Here is an 18,995-nt window from a genome sequence, read left to right as displayed (position 1 = left end):
ATTATTATTATTCTACAGAATGATATTTTTTCGGGGGTCATGCCCCCTTTCTTCGCCTGAACCTTTATGCGGTGAATTACCCCCTCCCTTATGTACATGATATTTAGGAACACCCTGTATATATTTAAAAGAGAATTTGTATAAACGAAATTTCTATATTTTTCCTGAAACTACTTAACAATTTTCAGATTGATTCTACTCCCTTACAAAAAACAATAACTCAACAATGTTTCGTTTCTCTAATAAAATGAAAGTTATTTTCTTTCTTAAATATAAAATAAGAATAAAATGCTAATTCAATCTTCAAAATATCCCGCGGTGTCCAAATTCTGAATTTACGGTGAGTGCCTCTTAGTTGTATCTTCGCTATTGATTAAAATATTTATTTAGGTTAGACACTTTTGGGAATTTTTGCCTTTGATTAGTTAAATAATTAGATCCAGTTTCATTAATCTACGCCAAATATATTCAAAGGATTTTCAATAATTGTGATTGTTTTTTAAAACTTGAGTACCTTTTATCTCAAACAGTGGTTTTAGACATTAGCTTTTTGATTTAAAATGATCTAAGCAACAATCTCCTAATAGAAAACACTCTGTATATAATTATACACACCACAATTTTTATTTAGAAAAATTCTTTTTTGCTAAAGGATCATTGTTAAAGTGCAGACTTTTTTTTTTATTTCGATAATATAATATAAGTACACTTGTATAGGCGATTAAATGTATCCTTGATTCAAGATATGTTTTTCTAAATATATTCGTGCCTTAAGATTTTTTTCTAAATTAAAAAATGTATTTTTCTTTAGCTATAGATTACTTTCAATTTGGTTTAAAACTGGAGTGATGGTTAGAAGTCTAAATTATTTTACTGTTTTGCATTGTTTTGCAGATTGAAAATTTTTTTTTAATTTATAAACCCAAATCATTTTCGCTATTCACGCCACCTATAATTTGTTTTAAATTAATACCTACTCACCTACGGTAAAAATTCTATTTTTCAATTTTCTTGTAAGTCTTGTTTTCTTAGTTAACTTTTTATGTTTCAGAGACACCTAAAATTGCTCCATAAAAATCATCTTCCTTTGAATAAACTTTTTTCAGTTCTATGCTATAAATTTCAAAGAAAGAATGATTCTATAACAAGTAAATGAAGTAAATTGAGATCCTTTTCGCGGAAAATGCGCATCCTGTTCGCGGAGGTAACAAAGGCAGGCGATTGGGCAAGCAGCGAGGATTCAAGGAAACGGATCGTGGCAGCTTAATTGGGCAATTTTCTCGTTGTTGTGATCATCGCGGCGGCCTTGAGACCATTTTTAAGCGTCTCTTCGGATGGCTGCAGGCGAAACGGCAAATCATTAAATCTTAGTAATCCATCAAAATTATTACACATTGTTGTATAAATACCGAGATGATATTATTTCCGGTGGCATCGCTTAAAAACAAAAATTAACTGTAGACCACGGAAACGTAATTTACCGGAGTTTTTTTTTACTTGAAAAACTATTGCCTTGATAACATCTTAATATAAAAGATATGATCATAATATAAAGACAAAGGGGAAGAACTTTGTCATTGGATTCGCCATGGCATGACCTGTAAGTAAAAAAATGAATTGCGAGTATTGAAGCGTTAGATCAAACGGATATCTAAAGTAAGATGTCATAATATTAATAGTTTATGGAATACAGTGACAAATGCATTACTGAGAAATAACAGAAATATCTGGATTTATTTGTAAAAGCACAAATCATGCTTCCTTTGATTTTTGTTGCATATATAATGTGTATACAGGGTATCCCGTTCATATTTAAAAAAAACTTGTGTGCATGTTCCTCATGAAAAAATAAGGTGTAGTTCATGTAAAGTTTTTTTCTTAGACACCCTGTTTTCGAGATACAGTGTGTTGAAGTTGCTACTTTCCAAATGATTTTCCTTAATTATCTTTAAATCGGCTAAAGATAAAAATGTCAAAATTTGTACATGAGTAAACATCAACTGTGCGTTAAGAATAATGTGCAAACGATTTCTTTCTGAAGAGCAGTGTCGTCGATACGGGTAATTGGAAGGGTACAATCGAAAATAAAATATGTTAAATGTCAAAATTTATTACATTTCTACGGTTCTATAAACTCTAAAGCATACTACAAAATAAGATATACTTGTCGAAATTTGTTAGCATGTACCATTTTCGAGATTAAGTTGCATAGAAGCAAATGGGGGACAATTTCAGCATCTACTGTAGTATTTCGAGTTTTGCTCATTTATTTAATTGTGCAGCTGTTTTGTTCTGTATGCCTCCGAGTCTGTTTCCTAATATTTTTCTGTTCTTATCAATGTTTTTAAGCATTCATGTCCATCAACAATTCAGTCCAACAATTGTTTATTTTGGTAACAGTAGTGTAGTAGTTTACAAAATCTAAAATTAGTTATCTACTGATAACTAATTGCCATAATCTGTTTATTTTGATTTACATTTTTAAATGTTAGTTTACAACAAGATGAAACTTAAAATAAATTTTAATTTTTTTTTAGTTAATAAAATGTTTTACAATTTAACTGTTTCATGTGATACGTAAGAAATTAAATTTATAGTCTTAAATCCAAATACTGTTGGTAGCTAACTGTCTTCAGCTCATTCAATTGTAAAGTCCTCTTTCAATTTAATATTTTGTTAATGTTTTTGTGCCGCTTTATGTGAGCAAAAAAAATGCAACTTCATTTTTCTCGAAAATGGTACATGCTACCGAATTTCGACAAGTATACCTTTTTTGTAGTATGTTTAGAGTTTAGAAATGTAATAAATTTTGACTTTTAACATTTTTTTTTCAATTGTACCCCTCCAATTACCTGTATCGGCGACACTGCTTTTCAGAAAGAAACCGTTTGCTCATTATTCTTAATGCACAGTTGATGTATACTCGTCTACAAATTTTAACATTTTTATCTTTAGCCGATTTAAAGATAATTAAGGAAACCCTTTTTGGAAAGTATTAACTTCAACATACTGTATCTCGAAAACAGGGCGTCTAAGAAAAAAACTTTATATGAACTACCCCTACTATTTTTCTATGAGGAACTTGCATACAACATGAAACATGTATATTAAAATAATCAATCAAGAATAATAATAAAAAGATGGAAAAAATGGAATATGGATATGTCCTTTACAAAAAACTATGATTATTAGAACAAAATTTAGAATACTTAATGAAAAACCATTAGTATTATAAATAACTGTTTGGAAGAAATTTACAGCCTGACTTTTCAAACTAACGGACTTGAAATCAACAAGTTCATGTCAATTAATAGTGATAGAAGGTTAACTTAGCTAAGTAATTATATAGGTGTTTACAAATTTGGAGATGGTTATTAAGTAGTAACGTTAATAATAACATTTTCAATAAGCAAAACCGTTGAAGTACAACGATGAATAAAATTATTAATGCTAAAAATTCTGATTCTGAGAACTTCTGATTAATACGAAATGGATAATTGTGGCCTTAGATTTTTATTATTCTTTCTTTTAGTGAAAACACAGTCTGTTTGCGTGTGTATGTGCAAGTTTGTCAACATGTCAGAATAAACGTACTAAATTGCCTATCAATACAGTAACAATTAATGGATATGGTGGTACCTAACTTATGAAGAAAATTCCAAAAATGTTTCTTCTTGAATTATTTGAATCAAGTCGAGCAAAAGCGAATGCTTACATGGAGTGGTAAACAGTCCAATAGCGATTCTTATAAAACTTTGCCCTCAAGTGAATGGGCTTAAAAAATCAAACTACTTTATTTGATAATAATAATAATAATATCTCTACTCCTCATTCTAACTACGAGAGTTAGCCCAGAAGTCGAAGACTTGTGCGGGAGAGGAGGCGGCATTTGCGCCCATCAACGACATGTTGATAGGCCCTAACCACCATTTTGTGCAGGATTGAGGAAAACCTGGAAAACCTCATTAATTAGGGGGGTGGTCAAATGCCAACCGGTGTCAATCTCTCACATTGACCCAAGCCAACATTCTTCCACCCTACCATACCTGTACATAGGGTGCCAATCCTCCGTACAAGCATAGCTAATCTACGGTCTACCGGCCGCGGGATTCGAAACCCGGGCAGATCGGCACATCGATTTAAGTACTGACGCCTTAAACCGTGCGGCTATCGACTATCGCTATATCGGCTATCGACCGTGTGATGGATCGTTAGTTTTTAATATAATTTTGTCACAAAATGTATCTTATGTGATTGTAGTTTAATCAATATAAAAGTTAAATAGTTGTATTATGGAGCAGGAATTTTTCATATGGGCTCCCTAATATAATATTCAAAATTTACTACATGTTTAGTCATTATTACACTAGTAGCATCTGCCATACATATAAAAAACGTTTAGAAAATGCCATTGTCTTGAAATATTATTATGGAAGCCCACATTTCCCAGTATAAAGTGTCAATATTTGTAACATGAAATCAGGATACATTTAGATAGAATAAGAAGCAAGCATTAGCAGAAAAATTTACAAATGCCTTTCATGGGCATCAAATGACGGACAATATAACAACTTTTTGTAAGTGTGAAAATCTAATATTATAAAAGAGTTTTCTTTGAGACATTTTGTAGAAATAAAGTGATATAGTTTTTAGAGGTACGGAAAAATGCTCATGTTAGGAAGAATGTCTATATTTGGAATTTTCAATTAAAATGTCAGTTTTATGAATTTTCTTTCAAAATTTAGCGTAAACAAAATGTTTTACTTTTAATTCAATTCAATATTCAATCAGTTGTGCTTTATTACAGTTTTCACAAAACCATCAGCAATGCCTTCAGAGGTAATACAATGGGCCCATATACCATAAGAACAATATCTGCAATATACATACTTCTATAGATGTCTTAATCTAATTATTCTTTAAACAAGAGCGTCTAATTTTTCCTTATCTGCCTTTTCTTCTATATAAATTTGATAATTTAATAAATAAAGTTTGATAATTTTGTCGAAAATGTCACCATCTATTCTTATGTTTAATAGAAATAAAAGGATATTACGAATTAATATAAGGGTGATCCATATCAAGAGCTGTCACATTTAATTTGACATATTTTTTCAGTTGTCTATTTTCATTGGGCCATAGTTAGCCTGCCTCGTTATGGAAATAATAGTCCTTAATATTTGCATTTAATAAAAAAAAAGACAAATTGTAGATATAAAAAAATTCAAAATAAAGCAAGTACTTTTCTAAGGATTTTGGTATAGTTTTGCAATTTAATTTTGACTTGGACCATGTCAATGTTATAAAGAAAACTAAATAATGGAAGAATGACTTCACTATTTTAGCAATAACTTGCAAACGATAGAACATATCGACTTGCGGTTTGTGCACTTGTTTTCCTTTATAAATGGTCTATCAAGCCATGAAAAAAAAACTATATCGTTGCGCTTAATTTTTTTAGTAAACGAAGGCAATTACAAATCTTTTCTGATTAGCGTCGTCTACCGTTGCGTAGGAAAATAATATTTTTATTCCCATATCTTAAAAATAAATTTTATTAATAGTTCGTTAAATTGAGCCGTTATTTCTTGAAATCGATTAAGGCATTTAGAAGTTATGACAACATAAAAATTTCAAGATGGCGTCCTTCATACTGGCGTTGCTATGCTAATAACAAAAAAAAAGTTCAAACTAAACTTGTGAAGGGTTTAAGAGTGTATCTAAAAAGTGTATTTTCAACTTAGGTTATATAAGCAAAATTTAAAAAAACGACAATTTTCTGTAACACTGTAGCAGTTGCGCCCTCTAGCGACGAAGTTACAAACTTGAAAATATTTTAAATCAATTTCTTTTGGCCGTATTTGTCAATAGATTTTTTACCCCATAATCGTAGCACGTCTAGTTTCCTATATACAGCCGCTCGATACCGATCACCCTGTAAATCAATTTTGTCGATTTTTTTCCAAGAATAATTAAAAAATTATTTTTTTAATTAAGTATAATACAGAATTTCCACTAAGGGCTGGTCTTTTTAGGTGTCGAGTAAATTTAACTGTCAGTTCAAACTATTACTGTCACTTTGTTATACATATGTGTTATGTGAGAAAGATATAGATTTAACTGGGAGGTATTTTTATCTGAAAGTGAAAATACCGCCCTTAAATATAAAATTTGGCATACGAACTTTCCCCGTGTTGCTTTTTCCGTTGGACGCCAATGAAAAACACCTTTCTGTAATAGTATATTACGTAATAAGTGTTGTAAAAAGCATTTTACGCACGAATGGGAATGGGAACAGTATATTACGTAATAAGTGTTGTAAAAAGCATTTTACGCACGAATGGAAAAGTTACGCACGACGCCGCGTAGCGGCGAGTGCGTAATTCTATGAGTGCGTAATTGCATTACACCACGTATTACATACTATACTTTATCTACGACCACTACTTTAAATACTTAAAAACACATCGTCTGCGATCAATGCAAGATTCCTATTACGTCGTATGGTAAAAAAACGCACAGCTTGGTAAAAAAATCGTAGTTTTCCTAGCAACCGCCTAGCAACGGTCAATACAAACAGTATTGTATTGGCTGTTGCTAGGCGGTTGCTAGGAAAACTGTGCGATTTTTTTACCGTACGTAATAGGAATCTTACATTGATCGCAGACGGTGTGTTTTTAAGTAATTACAGTAGTGGTCGTAGGTAAAATATTTTATCCGTGCAGTGCTTTATTTCCAATATATCTTTTCTTCGCAGTCTTCGCACAAGGACAATAATATATACATATAAGGAGTTTAAAGTGTAAACCCTGCACGTACTCCCCTGTACTTATATATATTTCTAAAAAATTATAGAGGTACAACATTCGGAAAAGTAAATCTTCAAAGCCAATGGAAATGTCACGCATAAACTGTTGAAACAGTATTTTTTAACTGACATCAAGCTCTGCAGTGTTGCACTTGCATCATCCGATAAGGATCTCGGCGAAGCAAATAATAGTCGAAGGCTGTACGTACAATGGTCACTTATTGTTGTTAACATGCATAACTAATGTACGGCCATCTATCATTTAAGTTTGCACTATTTTATATCCTGCGAAATACGTGAATAAATGAAATAGATATTCAACCGTCTGTTAAGGATCTACATGTGGCTTCAGATTGGTAGTGATTTCCAGGATAGTGTAAAAATGTGTTAACTATATTGGGGATGGTTGACAAAATAATATTTTATTTAATTATATTATTTAACTACATGAGACATTTTTATTTTGATTCTGGCGTGTTATGACAATGTAAACTTATTTTCTACAAAAATATGATAATTTTGGTTTCAGTAAGAATTCATAGTTTTCCTTTGATGATTAATTTTTAATTGCACTAAAGAGGATTCAGAAAATAAGACTTACGAAAAACATAATAGGCTTATAATGTGTACATCTTTCGTTAATACTTGTTTTAAATACTTGAAAAAAATTGTCGGTATATAAAAACCAATCGAACCTAAGTTGAAATAAACCGTTTTATAATGATCGTATTCCTTCAATGAAATTTTATTAATTTATTAAATTGCTAGTTGCTAAGTAACTGTTATATTGTATTTCATGTTTTTTTAATGCAATCAAGAAACTTGTTATGGACAATCTTTGAAAATTAAAAAAGTTAAAAGCTGTGTTTAAATATTTTTTCTAATGAATTCGTTATTAAAAAAAAATTATAATAATTACAGGCAAAGTAAAAAATATGATAGCCAAGAAACGCAAAATGAATTAATAATCACGTATAAATTGTTTAAAGTAGTGTAAAATTTATGTGAACTGTACAGAATATGATTGAGTGTAAATGTTATGGTGTGCTAATTGGATGTACTTGAGTGTAACTGTAACGATTATTTTGTTTTCTCTTTTCTTTACATTTTTATCTGTTATTATTTAAATAATATTCTATTCCTCTACTGTCGGCAAAAGATCTCCAAATACTGTCTTACAAGCTTTTTTCTGAAAATGAATAATATGGAACATCTTTTTTTAATTAGAGGTGGTAGACATCATATATACTGCAAAACCTTAAAAGTATTTTGAGATATCATCTATTTTTATGGGCCTCTTTAATGGGCTCTACCCTTGAATTAAAAAAAGTCAACTTAAACCAACTTACCTATACGCATACAGAAGTCAAGGCCTACTGAGATATACCCCTATCAATGTGATAATTCGAAGAAATATTTGTTTATACTTTAAAATGATTTGAGCTAGAGACTGCTGGTTGGTAAGCAGCTAAAGTTATTTAAATCTAATATGCTACTAAAATATGGTAGAAAATTGTTCATCTTGAAGTCTTCTTAATTATCTACAAATGAATATTTTATAAAATGGAATGGAAATAAAGCAGTTGAGAATGAAACACTGTCACAGTCCCAAAACTACCTCTTACGCTACATGTGTCATTTAGATAATACTGTAAAAATTAGTGCCGGGGTACCCTAAGTGTAAGTTTAAAATGTATAAGATATTCCACAATTTTAGAGATATCTCAAAACATAAATTTACCATTCCTCTTCAAAGATGTCTTCTTTATTATTAATTTTCGGAAAAAAGTTTATATCAAAAAATGCTTTAATTTTTTCGATCATCGAGGGATAAATAAAAATTAAATTTCACCATTTTGGAGATATAAATTAATTGAAACTTTTCTTATTGCGATTTTCATCCTATAGATTTGAAGAATTGTTTTGCTATTTTGGTACCTTTTTCACAACAAATTTGTACATTATGCATATTTCGAAAGAATAACATTTTCATTGGCTTTTAACAATCAACTAGAATTTCAGTGTTATAGACTTAGGCCATATAGTTACCAATAACAGTAAAATTTTGACTTTAAAACTCGTCTCGAGTTTGACCTTTTAAGTACATATAACGATTGTATTTATGCACAACGTAATAAACTTAGTTTTAGATCACAGAATAATTTAGTTGATTTACACAACTGGATTTTATATATCATTTATGGTTTTCGAGAAAATTCTTTACTGTTGTTATGTCTATGTTATGCCTTCAATGTTGACTCAAATTATTTCAATCAACGGCTTCAAATAAATACAGGTTACATACAGAATCTACAAGTGGTATAGCTACTTACGGTCTTTTATTTCTGTGATAATAGAAGTTATCTGTTCTCCATGGGGTCCAATGCTCGATGAAATTATGGACCCATTCTCGCTATAAATTATCTTCTGCCCACCCGGTTTATTATAATTATAGCCACCATTTGGATTATTTGGATCACTTGGTTCAGTCGGCTTATTCTTTACTGATTCATCACTATATCCATTACCATTAGAAGGCCCTGGACTGTATGGGTAAGGCATGCCACTGTCTGGCTTCCCATCAGAATCTAAACCAGGTTTCAAGGGTTTGTCGTAATGATACCCTGGACGATCTCCATCAGGTTTACCGTTCTCATAAATTCCAGATCCTGGAGCTGGTTTAGGTGGTTTACCGTAATGATAGCCAGGACGAGAATCTCCACCAGGGCGGCTATCGCCATAAATATGAGAGTCAGATGGTGGCTTAGAAGGTGGTGCGTCGTAATGATAACCTGGATAATCTGGTTCATTTGGGTGGCCGTAGAAAGGTTTCCTTAGTGGTTTATCAAATTTGTCACCTTCTGGATAACCATTAGTGCCTGGTCTCCTATTGTAATCATCCGGATGTGGTATAACGGACCCATACTTCGGAGGAAGAGGTCGGTCGTAGTAAATTGAGTTCAGAGAAGGGTCATAGGGGCGATCCCCTGGTCTAAATGGTCCCGCTGGTCTGTCGTACCTAATTGAGAAAAAAATGTAATTTAGCCAACAAGTTTGTAATTCCATTCTTCTGATTAAACTAATGAATACGATATCTAAAAATTTTTGCTAAATCTATATACAGGTTGTCCGGAAAACCGAAATGGTGGAATTATATGGGAAGTGTTCTACATATATAATTTTATCAATCTGAGCCTAGCTAAGAAGTTGCAATCCATTTTAAGTGGGGGTTGAAATAATATATTTTTAACATTTCTCCAAAGTACCTGTAGTTAAAAATCATTTTATCACTAGTTTGCATTCCATTTATTTTATGCTTTTTGCTGCTCTACAAGGACTTGACATAATAAAAATATTGATAATAATAATAATACTGATCTGATAATAGCAAAATTAACTAGAAATTTTAATGAATACAAAATGTACAAAAATAAAGGCAATACTGAAATATTATAAAACGTATAATATTTTGAAATGGATAGAGCAGAGCAAAAATATAACTTTGTTTTCAGTTCCTTAAAAATAAAGGATGAAAAGAACGAAAAATATTACAGCTTACATCAGTCCCTTGAAGAGAACCAGGAAATAGTGTATGAGAACTTTTTTCTAAGTGTAGTTTCGATTTTTATGGAACACACCTCGCCCCCCCAAAAAAAGATTTCCACCATTTCATATTACAATAATTTCCGGAATACCCTCTATATCCGAATTTTATGAAATTGTATAATTTGTTAATTACCCGACGTACCCTTTATCATGTGGTCCTTGGGGTTTGAAGTGGTCATCGGATCCCAGTGGTCTCTTAGGAGGCCTATCATAATCTGAATCAGGTATACGATCCCAACGTCTGGTATCAAATGGAAGATCAGGTCTGTCATAAGAATCCGGTCTATCGTAAGGACGATTTGGCCTATCATAAGGAGGATCAGGCCGATCGTAGTCAGGACCCGGTTTACTATGCGATGAGCCTGGTCTATCATAGGGCCCATCAAAAGAATTTGGTTTGTCAAATGGAAGGTCTGGCCTGTCATGAGGTTGATTTGGTCCATCATAAGGACGATCTGGCCTGTCATGAGGTCGATTTGGTCCCGGAAGATCTGGCCTGTCATGAGGTCGATTTGGTCCATCGTACGGACGATCTGGCCTGTCATGAGGTCGATTTGGTCCATCGTACGGACGATCTGGCCTGTCATGAGGTCGATTTGGTCCATCGTAAGGACGATCTGGCCTGTCATGAGGTCGATTTTGTCCATCGTACGGACGATCTGGCCTGTCATGAGGTCGATTTGATCCATCGTACGGATCTGGCCTATCAAATGATGAACCCGGCCTATTATGATCTGGTCCATCGTAAGAATTTGGTCTATCATACGAAGGATCTGGCCTGTCATGGGGTCGTTTTGGCCTGTCATAAGGGGGTTCTGGTCTATCATAGGATCCATCTGGCCCGTCATAAGGAGGTTTATCATATGGCGGTCTATCATTTGGTGGTTTATCATATGGCGGTCTATCATTTGGTGGTTTATCATATGGCGGTCTATCATTTGGTGGTTTATCATATGGCGGTCTATCATTTGGTCGTTTATCATACGGTGGTCTATCATAAAATGGTCTATCTAAATCATCTGGTTTTGGTCTATAAGGCCTTTCGTCATCGTACGGATGGTTGAGAATCGAAGGTCTAAAAGGAGGTAAATCGCTTGACGCACAACACTCTTTATTTTTTTCGCAACATCCGCTTGGTCTAGGAGCTTTGTGCGGTCTTCCGTAGCTATAAGGTCCATCACCTACTAAAATCTCATGTACTGGATGCAGGTAAGAGCGAGGTCCACTAGCTACACTAACAAGTGTTTGAACATGATGAACTTCATCCGAACTTGGAGGGAGGTAGTGTTGGTTATTGAAATTGGATGCGTATGGAGATTTTGGGTATTCATTTTTCGGATGATGGTACTCATCATCAGGACGTGCATCACCATAAGACGGGTTAATATGTGAATCTGATTCAGAAACGGCATCAGTTGGTCTCATGTCTGTGTCAGAATCAATGAGGGGTGGTTTATCGTGTGGGGTTTTGTCGATAACCACGCTGCATCCCAACTTTTTTATATATAGATCATAATCAGTTTCTGCTACGGTGCCGATGGGTTTTAGATCGGCCGTTTCTCTAATGAGGTCGGAACTCAACTCGCAGGTTCCATTTCCTTTTGTACCAATCCTGAAAAATGATTTTATTTATTAATACAAAAAATCCTATTGCTATTTTCAAAGTTGGAGACAATATTTTTAATTAGAGAAATATTTTTTGATCGTTGTTTCTTTATTATTGACAACTTAAAAATTGATTGCCATATTCATTGACATATGCTGACAAATACAGGAAAGCATTCCAATATTTCTGTTATCAAACAATTATAGCAATGCAGATAGTTTAATACAATTACGAAATACATATATTGTACTCCTATTATCGCTGTTGTATATAAAGTTGCCTATAATATAGAAAGAGAACGATCTCGCTATAAATCCCATCTAGTTAAGAAATATGTATGAATAATAATAGGTAATTTAGAATTTTCCTTCAAATATATTTTTGAAAAATAACGGTTCTACAATTGGAATCAGTTATTATTTTTTCTACCTCCTTATACGTAAGTATATGTTAAATTCTATTTTATTTCAAAAATGAGAATATGGAAAGGACCAGAAAAAACAACAAGCAAAGCAAAAAGATTTTGTGTGACTTGTTAATCTTTTGCCTAACTAAAGATGGTAATTGTCTCACATTTACACAGCTGATTATAATTAATGAGAAGTACGGTATGCATGCTTTTAAAGAATTTTAGAGAATTTAATAGACATATTCTGGTTAGTATAAATTAAGGGCTACCAGTTTTTATGCCGCTGGCTAAACGGTACGTATCGCCATTAGATCAACAGTCCCTCTTATTTACACACATTCAAAAAATGTATCTGCTCTTTTTTTAAGTAAGTGCGTTCTATAATTAATCATAAGTATACAGACGCAAGAGAAAAATTAGTTCAAGTTTTAGCCACATAATTATCGAATCTTAACATAAAACCAAAATTTATCATTTGTAAAAAATTGAGGAATCCATTAGAAATAATTTACTGATGGAATGTGCAAAAAGATAATAACGACAGTACATTGGCACTGGTAGAATGAGAGAGCAGAAAAATTAAAGAACTATATAATTTGTCGTCGGCATTTTAGGAATGTAAAAAGCCCATCTTTTGATTTAACAGGAAATCACAGGTATTCAACTTCTTTACTAGAGAGGTAAGTAAACTTGAGTAACATTTTAAAATTACAGTAAAAAAATATTTTTTTCTTACTGCCACTACTATTATGTTTAACTGCAGAGATTTTATAAGACGGTTGGGACTCTTTATCACTTCATTCCTTTTTGTTTTGGTCTTCTGTCTAGACAAAAAAAAATCTAAAAGTTAAGTTTTAGGAAATCTTCTTGCGATTTCAAAGAAATTTCTATTATTATTTAATGGAGCATACTGTGTATTTGCAATTTTTTTCTAGTTACAATATATCTAAGTCATCTACGTACAGTGCCGGCCCTTTGAAAGTGGACGACTCTTATAAGCAAATTGTCTATAATTGGCCTTTGTGAAACTGACTTGAAAATGTGAGGTTCAAATCGGCTGTCATTATGTCAAATTTAATGTGTGTCTATCCTACTGGTTCTAGTGAGCAAAACAAATCCAAATTAGGTAACAAATTATTTATTTTTCCAATACTGAAATATATTATACATTCTAACGACCATTCATTCGCCATCAAAGAGATCTAAAAATGAAACACTTTTCGTCGTCAAAAAAACGCGATTCGTAAAGTTAGTATTTTGCCCAAGCACCATTTTTGTCTATAAGACTGCAATCTACATGGCATTGATAAAATTAATGTCCTTGTTATAATCCTCAGTGATGTTATCTCATGCGTTTTCAATTGCCTCCCAAAGTTCTTCGACGTTAACTGGACGGAAGTTTCTGCCGTAAATTTTTTTCTCCATATATTCCCAGGACTTTGAGGGCCAAGGTAAAACATCGATGTTGTTATCAATGAACCATTCTGACGCAGCTCTTGAGGTGTGAATTGCACAATTATCCTGCTTGAAAGTGAAATTCTGAGGATACAGCATGGTTACAACAAACATCAGGTCTTTGGCTTAACCAAGCCCAAACGTTAATGGAGAATCTATCGCTGCGCTGTGTGGGTTTCACATAAGGCTCCGAATACCACATAATCTCTAGTGGGTAGACACGGACAAATATAATATTCTCCCAGAAGTTGTCTGCGCTTCCTGCAAATTGTCTTGCAAACTCTAACCCCTGTTCTTTATACTGGGGAGTCAAAGCAACTGTTACACACTACGTTTATCTCGGAGGTTTCAATCTGCTCGAAAGTGAAAAACAAATTGTTGGCTTGATGGATGGAAAAAGACTAAGAATAGTCGATGTTTTTAAAAGTTTAGTTGGGCCTATGGTTGAAGCGGGTTTTCAAAGGGATGCGTCCCAACTGATCATAAAATGGAAGAATTTAAAAAGTGAGTACATTAACATTAAGAGAATAGTAGGTACCTAACACAAGTTATTTTCAGGCGACTATTACAAAAGTAAAAGACACAATGCAATCAGTGGCAACAGTCCACATTATTGCGATTTTTTTGATGCATTACATGAGATTCTTGGCACGAGACCATGTGCCCAAACTGAAGGGTTTGATTCGAGCGTACCAGAAATACAAAATGACTACGAATAATTCCGAAGACCTACATGTTAATGCAGAAATAACGGTTGAGGAAGAACTGGGTAGGTATTTTTAAAGGGTTTGTTTAACTAGTTTGTCTGTATGCAAACAAACGAAATTTATTTTAAGTTTGTACGACATAAGAGTATAATCTAATTTATATTATTTTGTAGTGGTACTAGAAAATTCCACAGACTGTGACAGTGATATATCGGCCACAACACCAACTACTAGTAACAAAGCCAGACAAACCAAGGTCACAAACACACGTCGAAATAAGAAATCACTGTCGGAAATACAATTACAAATACAACAAATGAAAAAGGAAGAAGGGGAAGCAGAGAAGGAAATGTTCGATCAATTTTTAAAAAAAACAAGAAGAAATAATGTTGAAATGCATAAAAGTAATGTTAAAAGGCTTGAAAGAAATTTTTACTGGTTCACGGGATGATGATGAAAGTGATGAAAGTGAATATTAATATAAAATATTAAATAGCAAATAGCTCTTACTACTACATAATAATAATAATAAAATATAATACAGAAAGTTGGTAATCTTTTTATTGGTTATTTATTTGAGTGTTAACAGAGGATCTAAGTGGGTAATTATCACAAAGAAAGTTTGTTAAAAAAGTACGTATGTTATGCCCTTCAATACTATTTTTTTGCCGATTTATACACTTTTTTGATGGCTCCAAAATCATTTCAGCGTCTTGCACAGCTTTCATCCAATTTTCTTTAAAGTTATCTTTATGAAGTTCAACAATGTTGTGAAGTGTACAACAAGTTGCTACTACCTGTGGAACAAACGAGTGATGAACAACTAATCGTTTCATAAGGCACCTCCATCTTGATTTTAGTCGTCCAAAGGCAATTTCAACAGCCACTCTTGCTGAATTTAGATATACATTAAACGAATCCTCAATTGCTGTCACTTTTCCTGTATAACCCTTCAATAACCAAGGAAGTAAAGGATAGGCTGGATCGCCAATTATTATGTAGGGTAATTGCCTTCCCTGTAAATATACTGTGCCCTGCAAATATCATTAATAAGTTATACTTTAAAATACAAAATAAATATATTCTACTTACTTTGGGCAAGATGGTTTCTATATTTTGATATATTTTCGACGTAGTCAAAATTGCAGCATCATGTGTTGCACCTGGATTTTTTATGCAAATATCCATAAATTGATAATTATGGTTTACCACTGCTTGTAATACTTATGATGCCCAACCTTTGCGATTTATATAATCTCTATATTCTTCAGAAGGAGGAAGAATAGGAATATGAGTTCCATCAATTGCGCCGATAATATTTGGAATGTGGGTAGTTTTTTCAAAAAAACTTGCATTTTCAATAGCTTCAGCTTCATTAGGCATTTTTATATGTTTTGGTGTTAGTTTTTTTATGCACGCCAAAATGAATTCATGTGCAATTTTACACACAGTTGATTTATGAACACCAAACTGATTTCCAATAACTCGATATTCACAGCAACTAGCCAAGTAGTACAACGCTATGACTACTTTTTTTTCAACTGAACATACCATATTTTGTTCTTTAAAAACTGGATTTGGGCGGGGTGAAAGTTGTTGCCTCAGTTCATTACATATATACATAAATGACTTTTTAGACATTCTAAAATTTTCTATCCACTGGTTTTCACCAAATGTGGATTGCTGGACTATATTTTCCCACCAATCATAACTCCTCTTTTGATTATGTGCACGCCGTCCCTTCATTGCTAATTTAATTTTGTGTACATAATAACACCTGCAAGGTAATTAATTAGTAATTAGAATGAAATCTTTTCAGAAAGATTTGTACCGACTTGTGGATAATGCGTCGTTTTCTCCGGACTTGTCTCCATTTCAAAAAACCATTATTAATAAATGCAGTGAGAAACGTATTATATGCTGATAAAATCATACCACTATAACTTTCCATTTCTTATTCGATGGGTTATTTCATTACATATGGTTATTTTATTGATAGATACTTAGGTTATTTGACAAATAAACAAATTAAGTTAGCTTAAAAATTCCGTTGGATGTTAACAGAACCACCAATAACACAAATTGATTATTTACTAAATATTCTCAGTAATGCCAACACTGATGTTTAAAATTGGATTGGCTCGATCAGCTTTAAAAAATAAGCCACACAAACGACATAAACGCTAGTGGCTTGGGAGCGAATTGATTTGATTCTATCCGATCGAGTCAAGCCGCTCGACTTTTTACGAGATAAACGTAGTGTGGTATTTGCGGCCACAAAATTCTTCAGCTTCAAATCTTTCAGTTCGCACTGATCCAGGAAAATTCGTCTCAAAGGAAGCCGCTACAGCCATGTCAAAAGGATTTATTCTTACGTGGTGCTTACTTTTCGACGTCCACCTCCGTGAACATACGTACGTGGCCCTTCGCAATCCATTTTTCTTTGAGTATAAATATGCTGTTCTTGCATACATGCAGATCATCCGCAATGACCAATCATTCTGAAGTAAAGTTATAGCTTTCACTTTCTCTGGTTCCGTTAATCGCGGCATCTTGAATTACCAAGCAAATTACTAATGACACTGACATATAAAAACTTGTCATAGTAAAAAGTAGACCACATCACATTAGAAAAATAAATCGTCCACTTTCAAAGGGCCGGCAGTGTACTTCGTCAATTTGCACACTTTTAAAGGGGCAATTTTATTGGTCACCAAGAAGTTTTGATTTAACCCTAATGTGCTACTTAATATGAGGAATTCCGAATGATAAAGTAAACAAAGAACGAACTAATAATAATTGAATCTAACTAGCAATTTTCATAAGGTGGATAACGTCGGGCATTAAAAAAAATTTTGCTTGGAATATACGTTTATTTTATTTTATTTCTTAACAGAAAATATAGAGATCTGTTTGATAGACTTACATCAGATGAATACACATCAGTTGCATGGCAATGTTAACTATATTACTCAATGTGTAGGATCAATAAATAAACATAAACAACCAAAAAAAAAACGCAACATTCAATTGCAATATTTCTTTGAAATCTCAAGTAACTATTTTACAATTATGAATTATTATTTTTTCCTAGACACTCTTAAACAAGCAATACTCCTTTCCGACATCTAGAGTATCTCTCTCCGTGATTTAGAGTATCTTTCTTCGAAATCTAGAGTATCTCTTGGACATCTAGAGTATCTCTCGACATCTAATGTATCTCTCGACATCTAGAGTATCTCTTTTCGAAAACTAGAGTATCTCTCTTAGACATCTAGAGTATTTCGACATCTAGAGTATCTCAGAAAATATTGCAGACACAAAGTGATAACAAATCATTGAGCTCGGTCAAGACATATTCAATTGTCAAATCAGAAAGTTCATCTTCATCTCTTTCGATTTTTACAGTTACAGGGACGTAGATATACATTTTATTCACAGTTTTGAATACCTTTCTGTGTCATTTGCTAAATCAATCTGTTTTTTTAATGAATTCATGGCTATGAAGATATTAAGCGAAATTGCATTTTTTAATGGAATTGTACCGGAAATTGTATTATATTCTCCTTGGTGTTTTATATACGAATAAAACGTATTTTTACTTTCCGATGGAAATAGTTGGCTGTGATAATAATTTATTTTTAACTAGATAACCATATATGCCATAAATTTTTTTCTACATTGAAGAGTTTAGTTTAACTAAATTACTATTCGTTAGTTTTTACATGTGCAAAAATATCTACATCCTGTATAGAACTGTTAAAACTTATAGCTGAGCAAAGTAATCAGAACTTGTTTAGACAAATTAACAGTTATTAATAACGTAATTTCAACAATATAATGACATCATAAAGCATATGATTATTTCGATTTTATAAATTGTTTGTGTTACAAGTAAATCTTAGTGTTTAAATTTAATCCTATTTAGCCTTGCTGTTTTTTATGTAACGGAATTACACTCCATAAGAAGGCTTATTTAGCATGAAAATGTGCCGAGATGATGAGTTGATTTAAAAATAACTAATGCGTTGCAAAACCTGATTTCTCTGTAACTTCGCAGGGTGGGTTAAAAAAAATATAAAGCACATAAATTTTTTTTTAACCGTTATCAGAATTCGCACATATTTCTGTAATTTGATATTCAAAACTTTTCTATGAGAAGGTATGTTCAGAGCCATCATAAATGATTACAAGCCAATTGTTTTGATTGAAACAGTAATTTTATTTCCTTCATGTTGGCAAAAAATTTCGGTAAAATTAAAACAATAAAATCAAGGTTCATTAAAACACAACATTCTGTTTCATCAGCCGTGTTTGGTGTAATTCTTCACGAGATTGTAATCAACCTCGTATTCAACCAATCAGCGATCGCATTATCTCGAGCATAAACGTAGGTAACGGTTT

At 32.7% G+C, this 18,995-nt stretch overlaps 1 protein-coding gene across 1 annotated transcript in view; it reads right to left on the bottom strand.

The window, feature by feature from the left end:
* The window catches only part of LOC108904672, a 56,635-nt gene that overhangs the window by 27,382 nt on the left and 10,258 nt on the right, over nucleotides 1-18,995 (bottom strand). The window contains exons 3-4 of the mRNA XM_018707314.1: nucleotides 10,557-12,026; nucleotides 9,142-9,827 (exon numbers count right to left, since the gene is read on the bottom strand). Of these exons, the coding sequence (XP_018562830.1) occupies nucleotides 9,142-9,827; nucleotides 10,557-12,026 (2,156 nt within the window). The remainder of the gene's footprint in view (nucleotides 1-9,141; nucleotides 9,828-10,556; nucleotides 12,027-18,995) is intronic.

This window comes from Anoplophora glabripennis, unplaced genomic scaffold, assembly GCF_000390285.2.
Source record: "Anoplophora glabripennis isolate ALB-LARVAE unplaced genomic scaffold, Agla_2.0 scaffold8, whole genome shotgun sequence".
Classification (NCBI taxonomy): domain Eukaryota; kingdom Metazoa; phylum Arthropoda; class Insecta; order Coleoptera; family Cerambycidae; genus Anoplophora; species Anoplophora glabripennis.
This window is presented reverse-complemented; position numbering and strand designations above follow the sequence as displayed.